Source organism: Camelus dromedarius, chromosome 19 (genome assembly GCF_036321535.1).
Source record: "Camelus dromedarius isolate mCamDro1 chromosome 19, mCamDro1.pat, whole genome shotgun sequence".
In the NCBI taxonomy this organism is placed as follows: Eukaryota; Metazoa; Chordata; class Mammalia; order Artiodactyla; family Camelidae; genus Camelus; species Camelus dromedarius.
Genome location: NC_087454.1, coordinates 28,591,760 through 28,617,909, shown reverse-complemented (window position 1 = coordinate 28,617,909; position 26,150 = coordinate 28,591,760). Strand labels below are relative to the sequence as shown.

At 50.1% G+C, this 26,150-nt stretch overlaps 1 protein-coding gene across 3 annotated transcripts in view; it reads right to left on the bottom strand.

Annotated features, from left to right (window-relative positions):
- The window catches only part of CUL9 (cullin 9), a 33,815-nt gene extending 7,863 nt beyond the window's left edge, over positions 1–25,952 (bottom strand). Inside the window, exons 1-30 of one of the 3 annotated variants that reach the window (XM_031434656.2) lie at positions 25,884–25,952; positions 23,582–24,185; positions 22,875–23,029; positions 22,001–22,543; positions 21,356–21,491; positions 21,016–21,206; positions 20,340–20,745; positions 19,731–19,923; positions 17,182–17,389; positions 15,067–15,263; positions 14,510–14,727; positions 13,427–13,676; positions 13,230–13,335; positions 12,468–12,695; positions 12,128–12,218; positions 11,835–12,006; positions 10,282–10,387; positions 9,903–9,998; positions 9,534–9,709; positions 9,136–9,269; positions 8,606–8,785; positions 8,312–8,421; positions 8,052–8,234; positions 7,764–7,924; positions 7,263–7,491; positions 6,977–7,166; positions 1,810–1,955; positions 1,540–1,669; positions 1,214–1,437; positions 530–780 (exon numbers count right to left, since the gene is read on the bottom strand). In XM_031434656.2, coding sequence (XP_031290516.1) covers positions 530–780; positions 1,214–1,437; positions 1,540–1,669; positions 1,810–1,955; positions 6,977–7,166; positions 7,263–7,491; positions 7,764–7,924; positions 8,052–8,234; positions 8,312–8,421; positions 8,606–8,785; positions 9,136–9,269; positions 9,534–9,709; positions 9,903–9,998; positions 10,282–10,387; positions 11,835–12,006; positions 12,128–12,218; positions 12,468–12,695; positions 13,230–13,335; positions 13,427–13,676; positions 14,510–14,727; positions 15,067–15,263; positions 17,182–17,389; positions 19,731–19,923; positions 20,340–20,745; positions 21,016–21,206; positions 21,356–21,491; positions 22,001–22,543; positions 22,875–23,029; positions 23,582–24,176 — 6,005 coding nt within the window. In that variant the 5' untranslated portion in view covers positions 24,177–24,185; positions 25,884–25,952. The remainder of the gene's footprint in view (positions 1–529; positions 781–1,213; positions 1,438–1,539; positions 1,670–1,809; positions 1,956–6,976; positions 7,167–7,262; positions 7,492–7,763; positions 7,925–8,051; positions 8,235–8,311; positions 8,422–8,605; positions 8,786–9,135; positions 9,270–9,533; positions 9,710–9,902; positions 9,999–10,281; positions 10,388–11,834; positions 12,007–12,127; positions 12,219–12,467; positions 12,696–13,229; positions 13,336–13,426; positions 13,677–14,509; positions 14,728–15,066; positions 15,264–17,181; positions 17,390–19,730; positions 19,924–20,339; positions 20,746–21,015; positions 21,207–21,355; positions 21,492–22,000; positions 22,544–22,874; positions 23,030–23,581; positions 24,186–25,883) is intronic. The other 2 variants (XM_031434657.2, XM_031434658.2) reach the window with 2 other exon arrangements.
- Between the last annotated feature and the right edge of the window lie 198 nt (positions 25,953–26,150).

Genomic DNA, 26,150 nt, shown 5'->3' with positions numbered 1-26,150 from the left:
GTAGAGCCGTAACAACTTCTGGTGAACTGGAGCTGATGAAAAAGCTTTAGGGGTGCCAGGTAATTAGGGGCATCCTATGGCAAATTCCTCTGTAGAACAGATTTCCTGAAAACTGGGCTTTGTGTATTTCATTGAGCAGAGTGCACAGTTAGTATTCAGTACCCATCTGTGTAAGATTTCAATTTTGCTTAGAGTGAAAGACACCCAGAAAGGAGGTTACATGTCTGGGTCCCTTGCCTAAGGGCTGGCTTTAGGAGGATGGGGACAGCAAGGCCCCCAGCTGGGAAAGAGGCAAAGAAGGGGGTGACAGTGCTGGGAGCAGGGGATGAGGATGAGCAAAGTGGGGGAGATACCAGAGACAGGGAAAACCAGGTTAGACAAAGAAAGAAGCAAAGCGTTTTTCCACTGGAAGCCTGGCTTTGGCACTACGACCCCATGCACATCACTGCAGTGCCATCTGTCCTGCAGAGCCCACCCCTCTCTACTGGCTTGGAGCCCAGCAGCAGGGGGGCAGGCTAGGGGTGGCTACCTAGGCTTGGAGGTCTCGGAGGTCTGGCTGCCATAGAAGGGGACCTCTGCCTGGCCCCGGCAGGGCCCCATGGGCTGTGGAGAGGCATACGTCAGGATCTGGGGCCGGTCATCACGCCGGTTCACGTAGCCCTGGCCCAGGAGGTGCAGGATGCAAGAGAGGACATCTGTACTGGTACAGGCCACGCCCCCAACAACAGCACGGCCCAGGCTTCCAGGGGGATTTGGACCCTTCTGCCAGGCCTCCAGCACCTGGACGGGAGGAGAGGAAAGAGGCGGGCCGCTTTAACCTAGATGGGCCAGCCCGCCTGGGTTCAATGCCCGGCTCTGCCACTTACCAACTGTGTGAGTATGGATGACTTACTAAATCTTGCCTCACTTTTCTTATCTGTCACATGGGGGTAATAATAATAATAACAACAATACCATCATCTATCTTATAGAACTTTTGTGAGAATTAAATGACTTAGTCACATACACTCTTCGAATAGGGCCTGACACACTGTCAGCACTCACGTCTAGTCTCTACCTTCTAAGTGCCCGTCAGGAACAGAAAACGCAGTTGGAAATGTCACCCTGCAAGGCCTCGTACTGACTTTGCCTTCCCTGTGATGACCCCAGGCTCCAACCCCCAACCCCGAGCATGACGCCCTTCCCGCCTTCCTCCCTGGTCCTCTCTGCCTACCAGGCAAACCAGCTGGTCGACGTGGAGGCCCTTTTCCCCGTGGGCTTTGAGAATACGGACAAGAAGACAGTTCAAGAGGTTCCTCTTCTGCTCCAGGGTCCGGCCCTCCTCCTCCTCTACGTTCAGGTACGTCTGGGGAGGCAGCAGCCACAGGGCCTCCCCACAGGGCCGGGGCCCAGGCTCCCGGAGCCGCAGCACACCTGGAACCCACTCCCAGTCAGGACCTGAGGAGGAGAAGGGGCCCCATTCTCGCCCCCTATTCTACCCCCACCCAGAGAGCCCCACCCCCTCGGAGCAGAGGCTCAGCCCCGACCCCACTGACCTACCCCCGTGTGGAAAGTCCTGACCCTCGTGCAGGGTCAAAGGGCCACTGTCAGCGGTGAGGGGCCCGAGTGCCTGGAGCAGCAGCTCGGGGCTGAGGTCAGACGTCTTCAGCAAGCTCTCTACTGACACCTCCTGCTCAGGAGAAACACGGCCAGTCAGGAGTAGGTACGGGAAAGGAAAACAAGAGGAAGGATGGAAGGAGGAACAGAGTTTGCGGGAAGGACAGAGACAAAGGAGAGGAGAAGACAGCGGGAGGTAAGGGGCTGCGGCACCTCCGCCCGGTTGAGCTGCAGCAGCAGCCACATCTGCACGGTGGACACATGCAGGGTCTGGTCCCCAGACTGCAGCTCAGCCCGGCCCAGCCACGTCCACTGCAGCCGCCGACGCGGTCCCACGTCCAGAGCTGGATGCTTCTGACCTGGGGAAGTGTTGAGGGAAGAAGTGGAGACAAAGAGGAGGGAAACGAGGGGTCAGGGCAGAGGCGAGGGTGTACCGCTCAGCAAGCTCTGCCCGTCTCCGCAGGGGCAGGGCCCAGCAGTCACCGTCACGGAGGCGCCTCGTCCAGCCTCCAGAGCTCAGCCTCCTCTCTGCCTGGCCCCCTGGCAAACCGCAGGGATCAGGGGGCCCACCCCGTGCCCAGCCCTGTGCCAGGTGGGCTCCATGGAACAAACACCAGAGAGCAGAGCTGCCCCAGGGAGCTGACAGTGCCCTAGGCTGGGTCTCTTCCTCCTCCTATGAGCCTGGGATGTTTGCTCAGACTAGAAAGCAAGGACGCTGTGGAAGAGAGAGGGTACCAAAAGGGGCCAATCTGAGAGGTGCTCTCTGGCCAAAGACGGGACAATGTGAACAACAAAAATATAACACCTATGATGGACTGAAACACACAAAATATTTTAAAAGCCACAAGTTCATTATATATTTTTTTAAACAGACCTCACAGGTCATCTTTGGAAAAGGCTAGAGAACCAACATGCTATTTTGAAAACTGGTTAAAAACAAGGGAGAGGAGAAAAGAATCAAGCTTCCTGTATAAACTGTACTTCAGGGTAACCAAAAAGTTGACGAAAGGAAGTTTCTCCTTATAGAAAAGGCATTCCAGCTAATAGTTGAAGAGGGAGTAACAAAAGCAGAACATCACTAGCTCATACCCTAATGGCAATGAGATTGAACGAGTGTCTAGTGAACAGCTGATGGGAAACTATAGGCAGTTTACAGATCAAACTGACAGCACCGAAACCCACTGGCCCACCTTCACATCACAAAGAGACAGCCTCCCGGTGGAAGTACACACCACCACCTACGAAGTGTTCTTGCCCAAGAAATAGACCCTGACCCTGAATAAGCTTCTACTTCTAAATATCGGTTTCAGGAAATAAAGGAGACAGAGGACCATGGCAGAGGACACCGTGTGGATACAATCAGCAGAATCCAGCCTGTGGACAACTCAATTTGGACAATTCTATTTGGCCAGCACCAATTTCCTCCACAAACAACCGCAAGGGAAGAAAACAGAGGCAGGAACCTACAGATGAAGGGAAATGAAAGATATCACTCATCAAATGCAATGTGTGGGCTTTGTTTGGATCTTCAATAGGCGAAAAAAAAATTTTTTAAAGCTCGAGACAATTAGGGAAATATGAATACTGACTGTATATGTGACATTAGAAACCGCTGTATTCATCATAACTTTGATCATTGTAGTGTCCCTGCTTTTAAAAAGTGAGTCCTGATGTTTTAAATTTGAGGGCTGGGGAAAGTGGGCAGGGTACAGATGAGGCAAGATTGACCATGAATTGATATATGTTGGTATACTGGAGTTCATCTATTCTGTCTACTTTTGTATATGTCTGAAATTTTTCATAATAAAAAGATCTTTAAAACGAGGGTGAAAATAAGCCATTCTAAAATAAAAACTGATGAAAGTTTTCCAAAAATATTCCCTCAATGATGAAACTTCTAAAGGATGGACTTTAGGAAGAAACTGAATTTAGAAAAGAAGGATCAAGATACAAAAGGCATGGTGACTAAAGCAATTGGTATGATGGCAAATCTAAATATCAACTGAATGAAACAATAATGAGTAATTGGGAGGTTAAAAGAAGATAATTTTAAAATGCTGAAAAACAGTAACAAGTAAGATGGGAGTTAGAGCTGGAATTAAGATTTTCTATGGCCCTTCTATTGTTCAGGAAAGTGGGAAGTGATATTAACAAGTCAAACATATTAAAAATATAGGGGCAATCAATTACAGAAATAGAGTGCATAACTTCCAAAACTGATAGAGACCAAAAAGGAATTTTAAAAAAATCAATCCAAAATAATAAAATGCACAAAAACCCAGGGCAGAATCACATCTATGGTGTTTGATTTATTAGTCTTATTTTAACTGTACATGTTTTATGTATTTTTTGTGTGTATGAAATAACTAAGATTTAAAATGGTAAGAAGGGTAAATGAAAAATAAGATGTTAGAAATAAAAGCCAAATATATCATCACTTATAATAATTATAACTAGGCTAAAACTGACAATTCAAAAAGAGATTAAGTTAATCATAAAATAAATTCTAGGTATTTACAAGACACATTCCTAAAATACAAAAGTATGGCAAAGTTAAAAGTAAAAGGATACTGGGGGGAGGGTATAGCTCAGTGGTAAAGTGCATGCCTAGCATGCATGAGGTCCTGAGTTCAATCCCCAATATCTCCATTAAAAATAAATAAATAAACCTAATCACCCCTCCCCCCTAAAAAAGTAAAAGGACACTGGGGGAAATTCTGAGAGGAGCATACCAGCATGTTTTAAAGTATATTGCTGCAGATTGCTTATTAACAGCACCAATGGAAAAAAAATTAGCTACACAGTGGGGAAGTCAAACAACCTCTTGACTAGGTTGTCAAGATTAAAATCACTAATGAGGGACAGATGGTAACTGTGTGCTGAGAAGTATAGAAGATTGCTTAGCTAATATTCTGGCCAGGAATGCATAACTTGAATCTAATCATGATGAAACATACAAACTTAAAATGAGGAACTACTTAGAAAAATGTAAAGTACTGTATTCTCCCAAAATGTCAATATCATAAAAGACAAAGAAAGGCCGAGGAACTATTCCACATGAAAGGAGACTAGAGACATGACAACTAAACGTACAGGTGATCTGAAACTGGATCCTGTCCTGGAATAGAAAAAAATAAGATGACATCATGGAGTCAGTCTACAAAACGGGAATATGGAAGGTAGACTGAAAGTATGACATGAATGTTAAATTTTTGAGATTAATAAATGTACTGTGACTTAATAAGAGAATACTTTATTCTTAGAGAATTTGTATTAAAGTATTTAAGGGCAAAGGGCCAACATATATGCAATGATTCAGAGAAAAATGTATGCCTATATATGTATATATGTGGATATATATACACACATGTATACATATATACATACTTTATATACACACATATATACATATTTACATATGTATATATACACAAAGAGCAAATGATAAAAGCAAATGGAGCAAAGTGTTAACAAAAGATAAACTTTATAATAAAGAGACTTCAATAAAAATATATTATAAAAGAAAAATTTTTTAAAGTATATGAGGGCTTTTTGTATTACTCTTACAAATATCCTGTAAATTTGAAATTATTTCCAAACAAAAAAATTTTTAAGTAAAAAGAACGGAATTGTACACTTAAAATTGTTAAAATGGCAAATTTTATGCTATTCATATTTTACCACAATAAAAGAGACCTAAAACAATTATCAATCCAAAAAAAAAGTAAAAGGATAGAAAAAGATATACTAAAAAGTTACAAATCGAAGAAAGCTGGTATACTATTAATACCAGATAAACATAGACCTTAAGAGGAAAAACCTTACTAGAAAGATGGTCATTTCATAATAATTAGGCTTAACTGACCGCGAAGATTCTAAATGTGCATAGTCCATTCATTACAGTAGCCACTAGCCATGTGTGGCTTTTTAACTTTAAACTAGTTCAAGTACATGAAACTAAATACTGATTTCGTCAGTCACACTAGTCACATTTTAAGTGCCCAACAGCCACGAATGGCTATCATAATGAACACTGCAAAAAAGATTTTCCCATCACTTGCGGAAAGTTCTACTGGATAGTACTGATAAATGATTTTAAAACTTGTATCTGATAACATAGTCAAAAATATAGAAAGCAAAACTGACATGAATATTAGTTTAAAAATTCACTATTATAATGGCAGATTTGTGCACACCTCTCAGTAATAGATCAAGTAGACAAAAACGAGTAAGGTAGCAAGGTTATAGAGGATTTGAACAATACAATTAGCAAGGTCAACTTAGTGGAATATGTAGAATCCTTCAGTCAGGAGCTGAAGAATATAAAATTATTCTTAATCACACATGGAACACTTATAGAAACTGACCATCCAGTAGGCGATAAAAGAAGTCTCATTAAATTGCAAAGATTCAGAGTCACAGAAATTATGTTCTTTGGCCACAATGGACTGAGGGTTAAAATCTAAACCAAAAAGATAACCAAGCAAAAAAAAAGCTTAGAAATTTAAAATATACTTCCAAAACTAATAAATCAAAGAAATAATAATGAAAGTCAGAAAATTCTTAAACATAAACAACAAAGTGCCACATGAGTAAAAACTTATGCAACATCCCAAAAGTCCATCAATAGCAGAACGGGTAAATATATTCATGCAGTGGAATATGACTCAGCAATGCAAAAGAACAAAGTAATGATACAACTGACAACCTGGATTAACACCCACAGACATTATGTTGAGTAAAAGAAATCAGACAGCAGAATACATACTCTATGATTCCATTTATATGATGTTCAATTACAGGCAAAAATCTCTGGTAATAAAAGAATAATCATTTCTCTTGGTAGATACTGACTAGAAAGGGGACACAAAGGAGGAAGGCTTTTGGGGTGCTGGAAATATTCTGCATCTTGATCTGGAGGGTGATTATGGGAGGGCATATGGATATTTATAACCAAAATTCATTAAGCCATAGTTAAGATTTGTGCACTTTACTGAATACTAATTATACCTCAATTAAAAAAAAAACTAAAAAAAAAAAAGGCAAAACTTATATAATGCAGCTAAAGCAGTGCTGAGAAGGAAATTTATAGCCTTAAATACTTTTATTTGAAAAGAAGTCTGAAAAGACTAAAAATTAAGTAAGCATGCAACTTGAAGTTAGAAAAAGAAAAATAGAACAAATTCATACAAAGTTGAAGAAAACAATAAAAGAGGAATAAAGATCTAACCCACACTTTTCACCCTTCCCTAGGAGACTGTTGTCTCTAGACTACTTTTTCTTCATATCTACCCAATCCTGTCCAAAGGTCCTCTCCTCGTCCTCTCTTGCCACCCCAAATCTCACCCCAATCTCCAATTGCCTGTCCCTATCTCCTCACTCTGGTTGTAGAAATTGGAGAAGTGGTCAAGGGCATCACAGAATTCTGTCGGAAGGCACTTTCTGGGATGGTACAGGTAGCAGAGTGGGGAGACCGGCCAGCAGCGTGGTGACAGGACCAGTATAGAAACTGTTGGACTTGGGTCTTCGATAAATAGTTCTTTCTCAGCCTCCTCTTCCTCCTCTTCCTCCTGAGAGAAAGAAGGATTTCAAGGGCTCTTGGGCTCTCTTCTTTGGTCCAGTCTTCTCTGCTCTCCTATTCTCCCACTCTCTTCCCTTGCTCTTACCTCCTCTTCTTCCAGGCCCTGTTCCTCCTCATCCTCCTGCTCCAAGAGCAGCTTGTCCAGCCGCTGGAGCTGGAAGAGGCGGAACTGACGCTGCAGCTCCTCCGAGGTGCTCAGGCTCCGCAACATCTGCTGGGGGAGGCGGTTGGGGAAGCAGAGGCCGATCTGCTCCAGCACGGCCCCCTCCAGCCAGCTCGAGCCCACGCCCAGGAGACGGTCCGCCATGTAGTGCCTGCAGCACGCACAGCCCGGGCCCAGCCTCAGTGTGGGCGCTCGGCATGGCCCAGGTCCAGCCTCCCCCTCCAGAAGGTAGGTCCCTCTGCTGTAGCCTGCCTGGATCACAGGCCATCACTCACCTCGTCCTTCCCACCAGCGCCACGGCCATCTCTGCATCTTAATCTCGCCTCCCCACTGCTCCTCCCTCATCTTCCCTCTAAGACTCAAATCCTCCCCCTCTCTAGGTGCTAGGCCTCCCATGCGTGACCTCTCCAGACCTGCACTCACTGGTAGAAGTGCTCAAAGGTAGTGGCCAGCTCCAGGCCAGAGAGGACCATGATGGGCTCCAGCTGCCGCTGAAGCCGCCCCAGCATTTCCACCCCAGGGGCTCCGCCAATCAGGCCACCCTGGATCTGCTGGTCGATGTGCCTGGCAAACTGCTCACTCATCTAGGGGTGATGGAAAGGGAGGGAGCGGAGGAGGAAGGTGGAGAGTAAAAGGACGTGAAAGGGCAGAGCAGAAAGAGACAAGCTTCCAGCCCGATGTCCCGGAGGCTGGTGGTCCCCAGGTACTCACATGAGCAGCGGTGAGAAAGGACTGCTGCAGCAAGGCGCCAGAGAAGCCGCTGTGCAGGGCTAACGCAAAGGCCGCCCGGGGCCCAAAGAGCTCTGAGCCTGCTCTCTGCAAGCGCTCGTAGAGTTTACAGTAACGGGGCACGAAGTCTGGGGCCCTCCAGGCTGCAGCCAGGAACCTGCTGACCTGAAAAGAAAGGGGAAATCACATCAGAGGAGCAGCCCCAGGCTGTGGGCAGCCCAGCAGCCCCTGCCCCTGCCCACCTGCTCCTGCACCACGCCCAGCCAGCACTGGGTTATGTTCCTCAGGCTACTGCTCGGAAGCACTGGTGAAGGCCCGGGGCTCCGGTCCCGACCTTTACTGTTCCTGCTGACTGTGGAGACAGAGCACAAGGGAAGGGTTTCATCTCAGCCCCAGGTGAATCCTGGGGTCCTGGGTACCAACCCCTGGAAAGGCCCACAGCAAAGAAGGTAGGAAGACTAAAACCCCGGAGAGGGAGGAGTCGGATATCACCACTGCCCGGATTCTTAGCTCAACCTGCCATGACTGGGACTCACGGGGCAGAGCGGACGGCTCAGGAGAAGGCGCGGGAGGAGGCTCCACGTGCACCAGCAGGTGGCACAGGCGACGGACTCGGGAAGCAAAGGAAGCTGCTCGACTCAGGGGGTTCTGAGAGCTCTCCCTTTGTTCTAAGTACTGATCCAGCAGCCAGCCCAGGGAGCTCATACCTTCTGCATCTAAAAGAAGATGAGTCCCCATGGGCAATGGGTAACGGACAGTCCAGGAGGAAGAGAGAGAAGGAGCAATCGTATAAAAAAGGATTTGGGGGTAGCAGGGCCCTAGTCCTCCCCTCACCAAGGTTTGCTTCGGCTAGAGTCTGGGGCTACGGGAACAGGTTGGGATAGGGGGGAGGTTCAATACCAGAGTCTCAGGGAGCAGTCCCTGGGGCAGGAAGGAGAGGAACACTGAGGAGTCAGGCCTTCAGGGATAAAGACAGGAACCAAGAGAATCAAGAGCATTAACTCAGGTCATCCCTGGGAATAACTAACAAGGATGGGTTAGTGGGGCCAGGGGACAGGGTGGTTACCGGGGGAGGTGATGTTCTGCACCAGGGGGCTGACCAGGGCCTCCCAGCAGGTCTTGCCCAGTGCTTGGGCGGCCTCATCATCAGGGAGGAAGCGATCGGCAAAATTCTGCTCGTGGCGCAAAACCCTATTCAGTCTGGGAACAGAGTATTTGGTCCAGGATTAAGACTTCCCTGAGGCCTCTGCTCAAGCGCAGTCAACTCCTGATCACCCTCCCAGTGCGGTCCCTCACCCTGCTCTCCCCGATCATCACACACTTCTCACCTCTGCCCTTTCCCCTCCTGTCTGGCTGCTGCTTTACCTTTCAGACACCCGGGGAGCATATCTCCTTGGCGGTGTCCTGCTCCTTAACCATCCTTCCTCCCACCTCAGCCCTGCCTGCGGCCTCCTGCCCACCCACCTGGGACAGAGCTGGAGGAGGCGCCTGCGGTCCTCCGCAATGTCCTTGCTCCAGGCTTGTGCCCGAATTGTGTAGAAGAGACACGTACGGCGACACAGTTGCTCTCGGAATAGTGGCCAGAAAGTGGGCTTGGGGCCCAGGACCTCCACACCCCGAACCCGGGTGTCGATGCCGCCCTGCAGTGTGAACAGGCCTCACACCCTCAGCTCCCTGGAGGCATTTTCGCATCTCTGGACCCCAACAGATACCTGGGCCATCCGGACACAGACCAAGGAAGAACCTTGGCCTGACCCTGGCTCCCAAATGCTGGAGAGACCAGCCATAATGGAGACCCAGTGCTACCTCCCTGTCCCTGGCCCCCAGCCCCACCTGCTGGCAGCGCTTTATGCGGATCTGGATGACAGGCCAGAAGCGGGTCAGGTTCTCCAGGAGGATCACCCGGCTGGCGGAGGGCATCACACTCACCTGGCGGGGTTGGGGAGAAGAGAGAGCTGTCAGCTCCAGAAGTGGAGCTAAAAGGACTGTTGACAGCGACCACGTCTGTGACAGGAAGTGCCCTTCACTTCTCCCGCACTGAGCTCAAGGACCTGCGTGCTCCACCACCCTCATTCCACTCTCGCCGCTTAGGAAGCAGTGCCTGCCCCAGAGGAAGGGATGTGGGCATTCCCCTGGGGCTGGTCCTTCCGATAAGGCCCTGGGACCAACAGAAGGATGGAGAGAAACATGAAGGGAGGCCCAGGGTCCCCACCATGTTGAGCTCTGTACTGATGCAGCTGGCATTGTCACCCCCAAACACCATCACCCTGGCTGGCATGTAACTTGAGTCCTCACTGGACACCAGCAGAGTCAGCTGCCTGGGAAAAGAAAAAGGAATCAGTCAGAACCAGGGCTCTGGTCTTGATGCAAAACAACTTCAGACCCCCACGTCCCCCTGGGACGCCTGTCCCTCTGCTTGAGTCAGTCTTCCCCAGACCCCCTGCTCGTCCCTTTATCCTCCCCAAAAGTGACTTCATTTAAACCCATAGTTTCAACTGAAAGTTAACAACCTAATGACTCCCAATCCATATCTCTACCCCAGACCACTCTCCTGAGCTTTCATGCTGTGCATCCCACAGACATTTCTACACCACACCCCAGGGGCACTCAGAGTCAACACACCCAAATGGAACGATCATCTGTTCGCAGAAAACTGCTCCTCTTCCTACTTCTCTCTTGGGAAAGAAAACTGCTACCCACCCAGTAGTCACTGTGACTTCCCCAGCCCGGCTTCCCGCATCCAGCCGATGGCAGGTCCCGTAGACACAGATGCCACCTCTTAAGACCTCCCAGTCCATCACTTCCTTGCTATCCATTCCCGTGCCCTCAACCTCATGGAACATTCATCTCAGCTCAACCAGGCCACTGCATACACCTTCCAACTCTCTCCTGGCCTGCAACCCAAACTCCCAGAATTATCGGAGGCCTCTAAATTAAAAATCTACTTTTGTCTCTCCCCTTCTTCAAACCCTTCAATGGCTCTTCAAGTTTCAGAATAAAACTCAAACTCCATCTCCTGCCACTTCACTACACACCCTTCATTCCAGCCAAACAGTCCAGTCCCCCCAGCACGTCACTGTTTCTTGCTTCCATTTCGCACACATGCTGTCCCTCCACCTGGAGTATCCACTGCCCTCTCTTTATCTAGCTAATTTCTAGTTCAAACTCAACCCGGTCAGCCCCTCCTTCTGGAAACCTTCCCTGACCTCTCAGTTGGCCTCAGGATCCAGTACACTTGTCAACTGTAACTTTTTTCTTACTCTTTGCTCTTCCTGATTTACCAGCCTGGCTCCCCAACAAGACTGTAAGTTCCCTGAAGACAGGGCCCATACCTTACTGTTTGTATAGCTCCAGCCCCTAGCAGGGTGCCTGGAACAGAGGATACATTAAACAAATGCCCACAAGAAGAGTGGGTAAGTGAGCTGTTGACTTCCCTCAACCCGAGCACAGGGCGCTGACATCTGACCTGTGAGGGGAGCACGTCACAGGCTCACGGAGTGAGAAGATGTCTGCGCTTAGTACAGGAAGAGCAGGTCAACGTGTCTATCTGTTTGCTGCACAAAATGGGTTTGAGTGGGTGCTCAGGCACAGGGGTTAAGTCGGGGCTGTGTGTATGTGGGTAATCCGTTACGGATGTACACTGGGGCACATCAGAGTGTGTGTGTGTGTGTGTGTGTGTGTGTGTGTGTGTGTGTGTGTGTGTGTGTGTGTGTGTGTGTGTGTGTGTGTGTGTAGGCACACACATGGACACGGACGTGCTCACACCTAATGAGAACCCCGCGGTGCATGTGCAAGGTGATGTAGTGGGAGCCGGTGCTGCCGTTGGACTCCCAGTAGGTCTTGGGGTTGCGGTCGGTCAGCTTGCTGGCCCGGTGCGGGTTGGAGGACACCTCCACCTTCTCCCAGCACTTGTCCTCCTTCACTTCCACGCTGGAGCCTGCGGGCAAGGGGGAAGCCTGGGTAGTTGAGAGAGAAGAAAGGAAAGGGCTAGGGAGCAGGAAGGGAAGGGGAGCAGATGCTGGGGTGGGAGCCAGGAGAAAGCAAGTCGGGGTACGAACCCTGGCAGAGATGCCTGAGGAACACGTCAAAGAAGGGGATGTTGATGGGGCGGTGGGTTCGTCGGTGGTCCTCAATCTGGCCCAGCACCATCTGCACCAGGACAGCAGAGAAAGGGTGGGGGACAAGGAAACACATATGGAGAAAGAGTCAAGGGGCAACAGAACACTCTGCCCTGTTCTCCCCAAATTTCTTTAGAATAGAACCACATGGGGTAAAGGTTGTGGAATAAGTGTCCTAGATTTGCCACCTACTTGTGCCAAACAGGGATGCACACTGAATCCCCTTCCTTTGCTTCTGGCTTATGTTCTCCCTCTGCTCCAGACCCACCAGCCTCCTCACCTGAATGCAGCCAGCCAGGATGCTGGAGGTGAGGTTACTATAGAGCTGGGCGTGTTTCTCACACTCTGTCACCAGGTCCCGAAGCTCACAGGCCAGCAGCGGCGGAGCCGAGTGCTTGTCCAGGACTTTGGCGAGGGCCTCTTTGGCTCCCAGGCAGCAGAGCACCACGGCATAGTCCTTGTGCATCGAGGCCAGGTGATACAGGAAGCAGAGCAGCTCCTGAACAATCTGGCCAGAGCCACAGAGGTTACCGCGAGGAAGCAGAGGGCAGGCTGTGTACAGGCCAAGGGGTGGGATCAATAAAGGGCGTGTGGGGGCTGAGATTCTGGAGAACCTGAACGCCAGGGGAAGTGGAGCACCAAGACAGGCTGGCACAGAACCCTGGGGCGCCGGGACTCCAGCATGAGCTGCCAGGGGCAGAGTTCAGGCACAGCTTCTTCCTGTTAGGGCCAAGCTGCCTCCAGAGCCAGTCTTGGTGCCTGAGCCCTGCTACACAAGGCACAAGCCCCGAGGATGGAGAACAAGGACGGTGGGGACTGGTGAATGTGGGCTTCTCCTAAGCCCAGAAGCTAAAATTCAAGTGCAGCCAAGAGTCCCAGTTCTGGAGACTCAGATGACACTGGCCTTGTCTTTCCCACACACATCCCCCTCCAGCATCCAGACCCATCCAGAAAGGCTGTGTTGTGCCCTCTGGAGCCCCACAAGGTAGCTGGTACCCAGAGGCTGCCCTTCCTTCCCCCACCTTTGCCAGGGCCCAGGTACCTCAGAGTCACTGCTTGGGCCACTCAGACAGCTGAGGCAGGGCTCCAAGACCTCGTGCCAGGGGAGGACCATTGCTTCAGAGTGATCCAGCAGCCGGGTCATGACCCTGGCGAGGGTTGCAAACAAGTGAAGTCCCTGTGGTCTGCCAGTGCCCCGGCCTCTGACGCACAGGCACCCCCTCCAAGCAGGCCCCTCACCTCAGCGCCGTCAGCAGCAGAGTTTTGTTGGGCCCAGGAGCATCCAGGGTCCGCAGAAACAGGAGGAAAGGCTGGCTCTCCTGCTGGAGGCGCTTGAGGAGGGGCCTCACAGCGCCCCCAGGGCTGCCCTCGTGGCACAGCACGCGCTCCAAGTCCAGGAGGAGTTCTGCAGACGGGCCCCCCACCAGGGATCGGATCAGTAGCTCAGGGGACCCATCCTGGCCCCGGGCGCCAGGGGTCTCCAGTGCTGCTGCCCAGACACACAGGAAGGAAAAACGGGTATGAAGAAAAGTCATACAAGTCAGTCAAACTGAGAAATGGGCAGAGGCAGAAAACCACTCCCAGATTTTCTTCCCATTGTGCGTTGTGGATGTCTGCAGTTTCTACCCAATTATGGGGGATTTTTTTTTCTGGCCCCTAATATATACGTAGCTATATCTGAAAAAAGAGTCTAGCACGGCAGACACTGTTAAGTTAGTCACAACACAGTTTTAATCTCACAGTCATGCAATTACCTTTTATTACTGAAAGTCAGCTGTGCTATTCCATAAGCCAATAAATATTAGCTATTATAGTTACATCCACACACTACCTAGTGTGGTGGCTTCACACGTACAGACTAGAAGACACACAATGCTCACTCTGGTTTCCCCCACACTCCTGGGTTTTTACTTACTTGTTAAATACAGAGGGCTTCTTCACTATGACATCAGTATTTCACATTCTAGTCACAAACTCTCTACCATAAGTTACAATTCCTCTAAAAAGAAGGTCTCTCTAGAAGTTATTCCAACCAATCTTCCAGTGTCCAATAAGAGAGGACCAGACCCAGCCCAGGCAGACAGGCATCCTCATATATTTAAAGCCATTCAGAGAAGGCAATTTCCTTGTACCTGTTCTAGAGGCCCCCTCTCCTCTTGGCCTGGAAGCTTTCCTTAGGACCTAACTTGAGCACCAAAACCCTCACTCATTTGCTGAAGGTTCATAGTGTCTTTCCAGAAGGTACCAATATGTACAAGTTAGCCCTCCTGGCCACGGGCTGGCACTGATTCCTCAGCACAACCACCCTGTCCACAACCATACCTGCATGCTCGCGACTGCCTAGTGGCTCCGAGTAGCGATTGAGAAGCATTGTGAGGATGGTGCGCGTGGTGGGCATGGGTTCTGTCCCCGGTGCCATCCCCGAGTGTCTAAACAAGGTGTCTCTCAGCTCTTGGGTTATAATCTGATCTCCCAGAGTGTGGTGGTTGCACAAAAGCAGATTGAGCAGGAGCAGGCCGTTTCTCACAGCAGAGGAGCACCTGGGAGGAGGGAGGTAACCCAGGAAGAAATTGAAAGAGAGTAAACGCGCGCTGGAAGCTGGAAGCAAGGACAGAGAGGAAGGAGGGGCTCCAGGGCTCCCTCTGAGGCCAGACATCTCCCGACCCTAGCAGGAAGGGCAGGGTGTCTCTGCTCTCCCTGGAATGTCCCTACCCTCAACTACTTGGCCTCTCTTCCAACAACAGTCGGAGAGGACGACCAGCATTTTACCCAGAGGTAACAACGGGAGGGGAATTTCTGGGGAACACATGAGACTTGGGCAGGAGCAGCAGAGCTTGGGGCTTAGCAGGAGTTTGGAGTTTGGAGGATAAGGTCCTCACCCCTCTGTGTTCAGCATCAGGACCACGGCTGCAGGGATAGTGAGGAGCAGGCTCTCAGAGCCCGGGCGGGTGGCTGAGTCAATGCTGGCGAAGATCTCTCTGGTCATCTGGGCATCAAACAAAGGGTGGGCAGAATCTCGGCCAGTAACAGAAGTGGGGATATCCGAGGAGCTGGCAATGGCCAGCATCTTCAGTGCCTGCGAAGGGGTGTGGAAGCAGAGTCAGAAGTGGGCAAAGCCACCAGGCAGAGGGAGAAGCCATCGTTCTAGACCTAAAACTTTGGGGCAGCTGAGCTGTTTGCAAATAGGTCAAGGGGGAGATGGAAAAAGAGGTAGTGATGGGACATCAAATGCCAAAAAAAAAAAAAAAAGAGAAGGGAGGGGAGGGGAGAAGAGGCAGAAAGGACGGGGAAGTAGGGGAGAAGAGGCAGAAAGGACGGGGAAGTAAGCCAACAAAAAACCCTAAGGCTGGATGGAAACAGAAACCTGCAGCTTCTCCCTGCCAGCACCGAGGCTGGCGGGTGCCAGGGTGTCCGCCCGCTCCAGAAACTCCCCCTCGGAAGGGAGCCCTTCACAGCCTCTACTTGTCTTCAAGGCTTTCCTTGAAGTTGTCTTCCACCTCACTGGACCACTCCTCCTCTGTAAAATCTCTATTCCCTGGAGTTCCACAACTTCTCATCCTCCTGGTTGTCCTATCTCTCTGGACTTCCTCTGCCTGGTACTTAAACACGGAAGTTCCTTGTCCCCCTTTCTCTTCTCTCTGCGCTCCCTCCCTATGCAACCTCATTCCCTTCCACAGCCTCTGCTGCTACCTGCACACCTGCGCTCCCACACCTACATCCCCTGGCCTCCAAAGCCAGTATTCAACCCTCCCGGACAAGGTTACTTGGGTTGATCACAGGCAGAGTGGTTAGAAGTATATGAAAAAAACACTTGTAATGTGTAAGCTTGTTTGCTGTTACTAGAGAGAAACCTCAATTAAGATGAACACTATACAATTAGGATAGAGAATGTCTTGGCTGGTGAAAGGGTTGACTCTTGAGAAGAAACCCTCTAGGGATGCAGTAAATTAGAATTAATTCCCAGGACAATCTTCCTTATGAAGGCTGGACCCGTCAAGCAAATGCCACCTCCTAATGAGGCTTTCTCCTTTCAGCTACCCTACTTTCCCCTAACTAGCTGAATTCTGTAGACCTTAAGTTATTTTTAAAAAGGATGCAATTTTGTTATAGGGGAAGAGTCTGAGTTTAGAGACAAATGTTGTAGTTTGTTCATGCAATTTGAGAGGACCAGGGAATTCTTTGAGCAGACATGACCTAGACTATAACTGCTTGGCTGCTCTTGGGGGAACCAGCACCTAGCTGGCCCCATAAAGGAAAGAGCCTCCAGGCCTCTCCTGGGACAGCCTGCCCTGAGAGGACCTATGCTCCCATCCCCGCTGTTGCCCTTACACTGTCGGAATCCATTCTCAGAACTGCTCTGGACGAGGCCTACCTGACCCCAGGGGGTCTCTCAGGTTACACAGAGCACACCCTGCCCATACCTTCCTAACAGCCCCACTGCTGTCTGGGCTACTCAGGAAGCTACTTCTCCCTCCCTGAATGTGGGCCTCCCTCCCCATTCTCTGGGCCCTGGGCAGCAAGACAATGGCAACGCTGGCTTCGCCTTACCCGCATCTGGTAGGGGAGGGGATCTTCAGGGTACCGGTACCGCTAAGGTACAAGGGTTAAAACATACTGTCACATCTAGAAAATTAGTCTTTAATCAGACACTTAGTTATAAATAAAAAGCCGCAGGAAAATCAGCACACCTGAAAATTCAGCCTGAGCTTCTCCCCACGCCTCTTCCTCCTCCAACATTCTCCCACTCAGCAAATGACAACCTCATCCTCCCTGCTGCTCAATTTTAAACCTGGGAGTCACTCCTAAAAACATTCTTCTCCCTTTCTCCAAATCCACAATCTCCAGGACAGTCCAGCTGGAACGCCTCAATCCACCTGCGTCTTTTCATCCCAACGTCTCCTCGTCTGAATCCCCATAGAACCTCCCAGGATCAGCAGCCCCGCAACCTGCCTGCCTCACCCATCACTCTCTACCGCCAGGTCCAGTCCACTCACCGCCAGCCCTGCCTGCTGCACCAGGACGGAAGTCTTATATTCTTGCATGCAAACCAGCACAGCATAGATGCCACCCTCCCTGGCGAAGAGGGGGCGCCATTCGTGCTTGGTCATGAGCAGGTAGAGGAGGCGCAGGGCCAGCACCACCACCATCTTCTCTCCCACCTGGTTGGTCAGCAGCTCCACCAGCGTCTTCACTAGCTTCTCTCTGAGAGAGAGAAGAGACATAGGGGTTCCCCCTCCCGAGGAAGGCCTCATTACCTGTCCAACCCAACCCATGAACATCCAGTCTATCACCCCCACGCCCCTCCAATCTATTCTCTCTCCCTCAGCTTCATTTCATCCCAATCCCTCTCCTCTGCAATCTGTCTCGGGCTCTTGACCTCATGAAGTAGGCAGTAGAGCAAAACGGTTATAAATGCTGGTTCATCTTTTCAAATAAATCTATAAATTCAGTGAAATTCTAATCAAAATGCCTAAAAGATTTTAAAAACATGATAGACAGATTCAGGCACAGGAAGAGAAAACATGCAAGAATAGTCAAGAAATGTTTGGAAAGAAGTAATGGTAAACTTGCCTACTAGTTACCAAAATACAAATAAAAACTTTAGTAATAATGAAAACCCTGGAAACTACGCAGGGTAGCCAAAGAGATCAAGAGACGAGGAGAGAAAGGTGGCATCTCAGACAGTGAGGACGGGAAGGAGCACTGGAAACATGAGGCAGGGACACGAGACTGCCATCTGAGAAAGTGAAAGCTGGAGCTCTGCTTCACTCCATTTGCAAAAATAAACCGCAAACAGATTTTAAAATAAATGTAAAAAGTAAAACACAGATATTTTTAGAAAGTATAGGGAAATATTTTTATAATCCTGGAATGGAATAAAGCCTCTTAAAACCTAGAAGCCATAAAAAAAAAAGTTGAAAAATACAGCAACATGAAAATCTAAAACTTCAGCCCAGTGAAAGGCACTACCCACAAAGCTAAGAGGGCCCCGCGGGAACGCTGATCTGAAGGAAGGAAGAAGTGCCTCCTAAGTGCCTAGACCCGCTGCGCTTCACAAGAGGAGAAAGGCTGGACTGACATCTTTCTCCGCAGTGACAGAGACGCATATCGAAGAGATGGCCTGGGAACTAGGGAGGGACTAACGACAAAAAGAGAAATTCTGAGCAAGAAGGCAAATAAAGGTACTGAGAAAGCTCGGCCTTTTCTCATGAGCTTTATGATGACCACATGTGAACCAAATGTGCTTTAAATATATATTCCCCTCTGGTAGCCATGATTTACTAAAAATAAGTTAATATACACATGTAGGTAATACATATGAATAAATATAGAAATATGAATAAGGATGTTTACCAAAATGTTAACAGTGACTATCACTGTATGAGGTGTTTTCAGATGATTGCTATCTTCATAATTTTCTAATTTTTTTTACAGTGAACGGATATTATTTTGTATTCAGAAAATAAAAGTTAGTATGATTTGGGGGGAAAAAAGACAAGCAAAATATTTGTAACATATGTAATGGATTAATACTCAGAATGTCTGTAAATCAACAAGAAAAAGACAAAGACCCAGTAAGAAAGTGAGCAAAGGATAAGAATATTTACAGAAGAAATATAACAAATGCATGCAATATGCCTAACTTCACTAGAAAGAAGAAATTAAAACAAGGAGCTACCAATTATTTTAAGTTTTGCCAATCTGATAGATATTTAAAAATGATAATATCCACTGGTAGCAGATGTGAGGGAAAACAGATCCACTAGAGCACTGGATTCGAACTTAGATATAATCATACTGCAGCGCCCGAGGCAACAGTGGGGATGAAGCAGCGCCACGTGGACTGATGTGGAGAGCCCTCCCAGACACACAGAGCACAGGGGGAAAGCTGCAGGAACAGGCAGCGTGTGAGCACGTACACTGAAGCACAAACTCAGAAAACACACGAACAAGTGTACATCTCTAGAAGGTCTGAAGGATACATGCTGGGACGTGTGACAACAATGGTAAAAAGGGACTCTGGCTTTTCATTCTCTGTTCTCTTATATCCTTTGGGATCTTTTAAAGTAGAATGCAATCATGCATTATTTGTATAATTAAGAAGTATGTAATAGAAAGAAAGTAGGGAGGGAGGAAAAAGAAAAAGGAAGAAAAAGAAAAGAAAACTCAAGCTCTAAAGCCAAAAGGACCTAGGTTTGAATCTCGGCTCTGTGATCTGTCAAACTCTGGGTAAGTTTAAATTCTCCAAGGATCAGTTTCCTGACCCGCACAATGGGGTGAGAATAGTGTCAGGTCTTCCTCAGGAGAGAGGATTTAATGAGAGAAAGCTTATAAAATTCTAAGCACAGGGCCTGGCCCAGAGCAAAAGCTCCAAGAATATTAACCATCGCAATATTCCGCCCTCCTGCTCAGCACTCCTCAGGCTGACCCTTCTCTCCCCTCAGCCTTTCTCACTCTTGATCTCATAGCTCCTTCCCTCCCACCACCAACCTCCCCCACTGAGAGCTTAAACCATAAGCCCTTCCCTCCATAGCATTCTAACCTCAGGGATCTGTCAGGATGGACCAGAGGGTGGTCCTGCTCAGTGACCTCCTCCACGGCCTGAGAGAGGGCAGAGAGCCCTGAAAGCTGCAGATTTGTGTCCAGACTGGATATCTGCACAGTGGCCACGACCCCTGCCACGTGCTGATCCAGGGTGCTGCGTGGACCGGGACTCCGCAAGGCTCTAGCCATTTCTGAAATTGATGAGCGAAAGGCAGTGGCTTAAAAAAATGGTGGCACCTCCACATTGGAAGTCTTTAAAGGTCAAGCCCAGTGATCCTACTGACATTTTAAGACACTGTTCACTACTGCAGCTTGCATCCAGAACTTTTCCAATTCTGTGTGAGGAATTTAAGAGTCCAACAATGAAGATGATGATACTCTGGAAAATGGGCCCTCCTCTCCCAGGAATATGAAGAAAGGGAGTAGTGACTGAGTAGACATTATCAAGGTCAAAGGAAGGAAAATGGATGCAAGCTTCTAAAGCAACTTCCCACACAAAAGTGACCTCACTCCACGCTTGCCTGCTACCCTGACTATCCACTTCTCTGAGGACTGCCCCAGGACTTGTTCCAACCTCTCTGCCCTCCCGTCCCAGCACCTGACTCACCACTGGCTGCCTCCTTCGTCTCAAGGGGCAGAACCATCCCCTCGGTCACCAGAAGCTGGTTGAACAGCTGTGAATCACTCTGTGCCACGGAGGGCTCAGTTTTTCCCTTGGCTGGCTCTGCCTCTGCCTTAAGGGCCTCAGCCTTTGCTTTGGGGGTCTCAGTCTCTTCCTCTGAGAAGCTGGCCTCTGACTTGGACTCCTCTTCTGCATCTGGGGTACAGGAGTGACTTTGTGAAGAAGACGAGCTGCTCAGGGTGTCGGGCAGCAGTCCGTACTTGGTGTAGATTTGGGAGTTGACCAGGTCACTGAGGGTGCTGCCCTCAAACCGATTACTGAGAACCTGCAGCAGACCCTCAGCCATCGTGATGGGCACGGAGATCTCACCGAGGGCCTTCTCACCCAGGGTCTGTCAACAGAAATGGCATGTATTCCAGGAACAAGCAGACACAAAGGGCCTGGGGACAGTAACAGGAAGGGTGGCCACCTCTCACCGTGTCTTGCATACCTTCCACGTCTAGATCCTCCCAGCAGTTGTCTCCTCCCCCAGCAGGACCCCGCATGCTGTCTACCCTCTAGCTCCAGCCTCCCCTCAAGCAGTCCCACGTGGAGAACTACCTCAGAGAGCCCCACCTCTAACCCCGCTCCAAACCCCCCAGGTATCTCAGGCCTGCAACACCTCATCCAGGTTCTCCTGAAGATTCTGGAAAATCGGCTGCTGCTCAGATACATCCAACTTCTTGATGAAGAAGAGCAGCTCCCACCACTCAGCCTGGGTCAGGTACCCCAGTTCATTCTTCCGAGGCTCGGGCTGGAGGTATGGCAAAGAGTAGAGCTCGTCCACCGGCTTCCAGTCCCAGGAGGGAAGTACTGAGGAGACAAGTATAGCGGGTCTCAGCCCCGCCAGGAACAGAGTGGATTTCTGAAGCTCTGGGGCAGATCCTGGTCAGGAGCGGCTGCATCCCAGCCACTCCTCCTCTGTTCAGAGACATGATGCCCCTGTCCCCGCCAAGGCTCACCTGTGCCCAACCCTGTAGCCCCTGCCCCCTTCTCCATGGCTGCTGAAGCTGTATCCTCAGCAGCTTCCTCAGGGCCCAGGATCTCCAGCATATACCAGTGCACCCGGCAGGTACGGCCTGTCGACTCCCAAAAGACCTGGTATTGAGGGAGGAGGCGAGAGAGAAGGGAGAGGGCTCGGCCCTCTGTACCCTGTGCTGTGCAGGCTTGACAGGACATGGCCAGCCCTAGAGCTTGGGCACACAGCCCTCAGATGCACACCTGGCTAGGCTTGTGAAACCTCCAGAAACAAAAGACTCCCTTCCCCCATCAAGGTAGGTCCTGCTTCTCATCTCTTCCCAATCCTGACTCTGCTCCAACACTCCCTCCAAAGCCAACTCCACTGGTCGGGGTGAGGGTGTCTGGATAGGTGAGTTACGCTTCCTGGGTGTGAGTCCCTCCTTGACCTCACAGCCCACCCACTCCCGCCAGATTTTCTCAGCCCTCCAAATGGCCCCCTCTCTCAATTGCTGACCTCTTTAAACATTCTAATTCCCTTGGGAATTTTCTCCTTGGCTGGCCTATAAGAGTCCCTTGCATGGATGCCCCAGCTGTGCCCCGCCCAAATAAGGCTCCCAACAGTGTCCCCCCACCGCACACTCACTCACCTGCACAGGGGGCACACGATTTTTGCTCCGCCGGAACTCGCCCTCGTCCCCAGCATGAATCTCCTCAAAATCATCCAGCATCCTCACTCGCATCCCGGGCTGTAGCATCTGCTGCACATACTCACTGTAGCGCTGCAAGTAATACTCACTGTAGCCACTAAAGAATTCACTAGAGAATTCGGAGCGCTGGCGGAAGGCCCGTCCTTGCTTCTTGGGGGTGGCAACAACGGTGGGCAGTAAAGGGCTGGGGCCTGAAACGCCAGGCTGAAAGATGGACCGCGTTGGCCGGGACGGTGGTGTGCCCTGTTCGTTGAGGTTCCGGGCCCAGCCCATGCTCCGCACCAGCTCTGAGATGAGGCTGCCCACAGCCATGCTGAACTCCAGCTCCCGCTGCCCCCGGCTTTTCTCCCGGCCCAAATCCTCCCTTGAGGATGGGGAGCCTTGGTCTCCAGCCCCTGGCTCCGGACTGTTATTCAGCTGATCCAGCAGGGAAGTGACACACAGGTAACGTTTCACCAGGGAGAAGAGCTGCTTTCCTGGGATCTGTAGGACACAGTCTATGGTGTGGGTTCCCCTCCTCCCAGCTTGAGCCCCTCTCCTTTCCCCTCAACACCATCCTCTACAGAAGAATATAAAGGCTTCATCCCCACGCCTGTAGTTCTCAGACTGTGAGTCATGTAAGAAACACACCAGGAGTGCCTTAACACAGACCCTGAGTTCTAATTTCAGAAATTCTGAGCAGGAAGGGTAGCGTGAACCTTCATTTTAATAAGCTCCCCCTGTGGCTCTGGTGCTGATGCAGTCCTGAACCACATTTTCAGAAATGATGCCCCAGGACTTGTGCACAGCATTTCCCCCACAGCTGCCAGGGTACCTGAGGCAGATGAATGCCCTCAAAGGCCATGCAGTGTTCCTCAGAAGATGTGGTCTCTGCAAACAGCTCCAGCAAAGTATAGCGGCTGTCAAAATCCATGTGCTGCTCGATGCCATCTTGCTGGCTCAGTGACAGAAGGACGTGAGCCCGACTTCCTGTAATCCACACCCAATCCGTGTCTTCTCCATCCCTGATTCTCCTTCCACCCTGCCCTCTTTCCCCAGACTCTCTACACAACAGGCTTTCAAATTTCTTTGTGGCTGAGACTCACAGCAACATATACATTTTTCTGGGGTAACCTGATACAACTGTGCACATGTGGAACTAAAACAGTTCTTGCTACAAAACTTACATTATTAAGTGCTACATGCTGATATTTTACATCAAAAATGTTGATTGTAACCCACCAAATTGACTTCACAACCAACTAACAAATCTCAAACCAGTTTAAAGAGATAAACTTACTCCCTTCTCTTCCCTGCTACTGCCCTGAGAATGGACAGATAAACCAGATTAAAAAGCTATCATTTTATCCTGCTTATGTACCTGTGGTAGCCTATTAATCTTATTTTCCCTTTGCAATCAAATTGATATTCAGCAAACATTAGGTGTTTTGACAGAGTTGAGAAACCCTTCCTCCACCTGTTCTTACTCCTAGTGGTCCCATTCTCTCCAGTGTCTTCCTTCTTCCCCTGGCTGTCTCTTACCAGCATCATGGGCTGCCAGAGCCTGTAGCATCTTGCCTGCGCTCCGACGGATCTGAGGCTCAGAGTTGCATAGCATGTGCATGAGCAGGTCCAGGGCTCCCGTCTCCCTAAAGACCCCAGTGAGGGGCCCGATGCTGGCGTAGGCACTGAGCACATGGATGGTGTGGAGCACAGCGGCCGTGAGGCTCGAGGTTCCCCCTTCTGCCAGCTGCCTGGCAGCCCTGTGTACCAGTGCCCGCACATCGGCTTCCATCTCTCCCATTGCCACAACATCCAGGCCTCCTGGGTCTCGCGGAAAGCTTCCTGAGCCTCCAGCTGTTTCATGCTGAGGTCCCTTAGATAATGCCCGCTCGCCTAACAGCATGGGGCAGTTGGCGTAGACCTCGGGGGCTGACAGCCACATGAGGATGTGCTCTGCCTTGCCCTCTTCCTCACTCACTCTGCCCACTTCCCCACACTTCAGGACAGTCCATCGGATCAGGTATTCAGGACAGCCATCATGCCCAGGCCGCTGTCTAAGAAGTTCTTCAGGATATGCCTGCAGCCGGGGCCCCAAGGGCACCATGAGGTCCCCAGTGCGCCGTTCCCCCACCATCCTGACCTCCTAGGACACACAAGGAGAGAAGTAAAGGCAGTATGGGAAAGGGAAAAGACTTCATGTAGGCAGTGGAATCTTGAGGCATAGACAGGATGGGTGGTGACTGGCAGACTGTATGGAATTTAGAAGCCAAAGAGAAAAGGTCAAGAATAGGCTGAAATAAATTACTTAAACATATTCTGGGATTTAAAAGAGAGGCAGAATGGAGTGAAAAGAGAGGGAAACAAAGAAGTTTAAGAAACGGAAAAAGTCACAAGAGAGGATGAAAAGAATTACAGGCAAGGTATCAGAAAGAGCTGAGAGTTAAGTAGGACCGTCTGGGCAGTCTGCATGGCTGAGGGGTACAGATCAGGACTTAGGATGACACAGGTGAGCAGGGAGGACGGCAGCCTGTAAGACAGTGGAGCCAGAACAAGTGAGGAAAGTCAGGACGGGGAAAGGACAGGACAGGGAGTATAAATGGCAGGACAGAGCTGGAATGTGAACATGAAGGGTTGGGCCATGGCAGAGAGAGAGATGAAAGGAGGCCCCTGTATCCAGATGGCTGGATGGGAAAAGGGTATGAGACTACTGTGAAACGGGGAGGGGCTTAGGGGGCCAGATAAAATTATGGGAGAAAAAGACCAGGTCCCACCCTGCACTTATGCCGTATGAAGACGTAGGTATAAGTCAGGTAGATATAGATGTAGGTGGTAATCCCGGCACTGAAGGGTAGGGAATGAGGTCAGGAGATGGTAGAGGTATTAGACAGGCAATACAGCACAGATTTCAGAATCAGATAAATGTGACTCTGAATTCTGGCTCTTTCACTTACTGTGTGTGTAGTTTTGGATAAGTTACTTAATCTCTAAGCCTCAGTTTCCTCCTCTGCAAAAAGGTAATAATATTCATACCCAACCCATAAAGTTGTAAAAACTTATTAAGATACTATATATAAAGCATTCAGAATAGCCTCTAGCACATAGTGAGAGGTCTGTAAAATATAATCTAATCTTAACATTCTTAGAGAAGGTAAGGGCAGTCCTCAGATAAATGCAACATTACTAAGCCAGAAAAAGATTATAAATGATGGCTATGCTAGTGATCAGGGAAAGATACAAAACAGTGTAGGGGCAACGGGGAATGGTGAGAATAAGAATGGACTGCAAACCCAGAATGAAGAAAAGGTGATCAGGGCAGGGGTCATGTTGGGGTACAGGTAAAGAAGATGAGAGTAGAAGGCGTGAAGAGGAGGGGAAACAGATATGGACCTCAATTGGGATAGGGGTCCAGTTAGCATGGAGGGCAGGACTGAGAGATAATCAGTGACATGCGACGCACAGATGATGAGCAGGGTGTGGTAACAAAATCGGAAAGGCCTAAATGGGGAGAGAGCAAGGTACTATGCCAGGCCTAGAACAGGAGCAATTAATTGAGGTGTGAGGGTGAGGTGTGAACGCAGGGATGAGACAGCAGGCAGGCGCAGGTGGCAAGGTCAGGCCCAAGCTTGCAGACCAGCGGGGGTGGTAAAGGAGGCTCGCACCGCCGGGGGAACGGGCTGCGGGGAGGGGGTGAGGGGTGGGGGGCGCGGTCGGTGGAAGCTGACGGGACAGAGCGAATCTCAGAGACCAAGACCTGGCTCCTGTCGTCAGCCCCACGGAGAGTGGGCAAGGGACTGGGGACGGAACGGGGCAGCGGCCGAGGGGTGCAGAACTCGCCTCTCACCTCCCACCGCCGTGGCCCTCGGCCCTCGCTGGGATCCAGCGCTGGTCCGGCCGTCCTGGCCCCGCCTCCTCAGCGGCTCCCTTCCGGGTCACACGGCGAGTGCGCGCACGGCTGGGCGGCTACGGGTCCCACCGCGGCCCACAGTCGAGCGCCGCGGCCCCGCGCGCAGGCGGAGCATGCGTAGTACCCGCGGGCCGCTGCGTGGGGGCGTGCTGCCCGCGGAGCCCGGGGTCGTGGTGGCTTGGCTCCTTACTCTGCAGACATAGG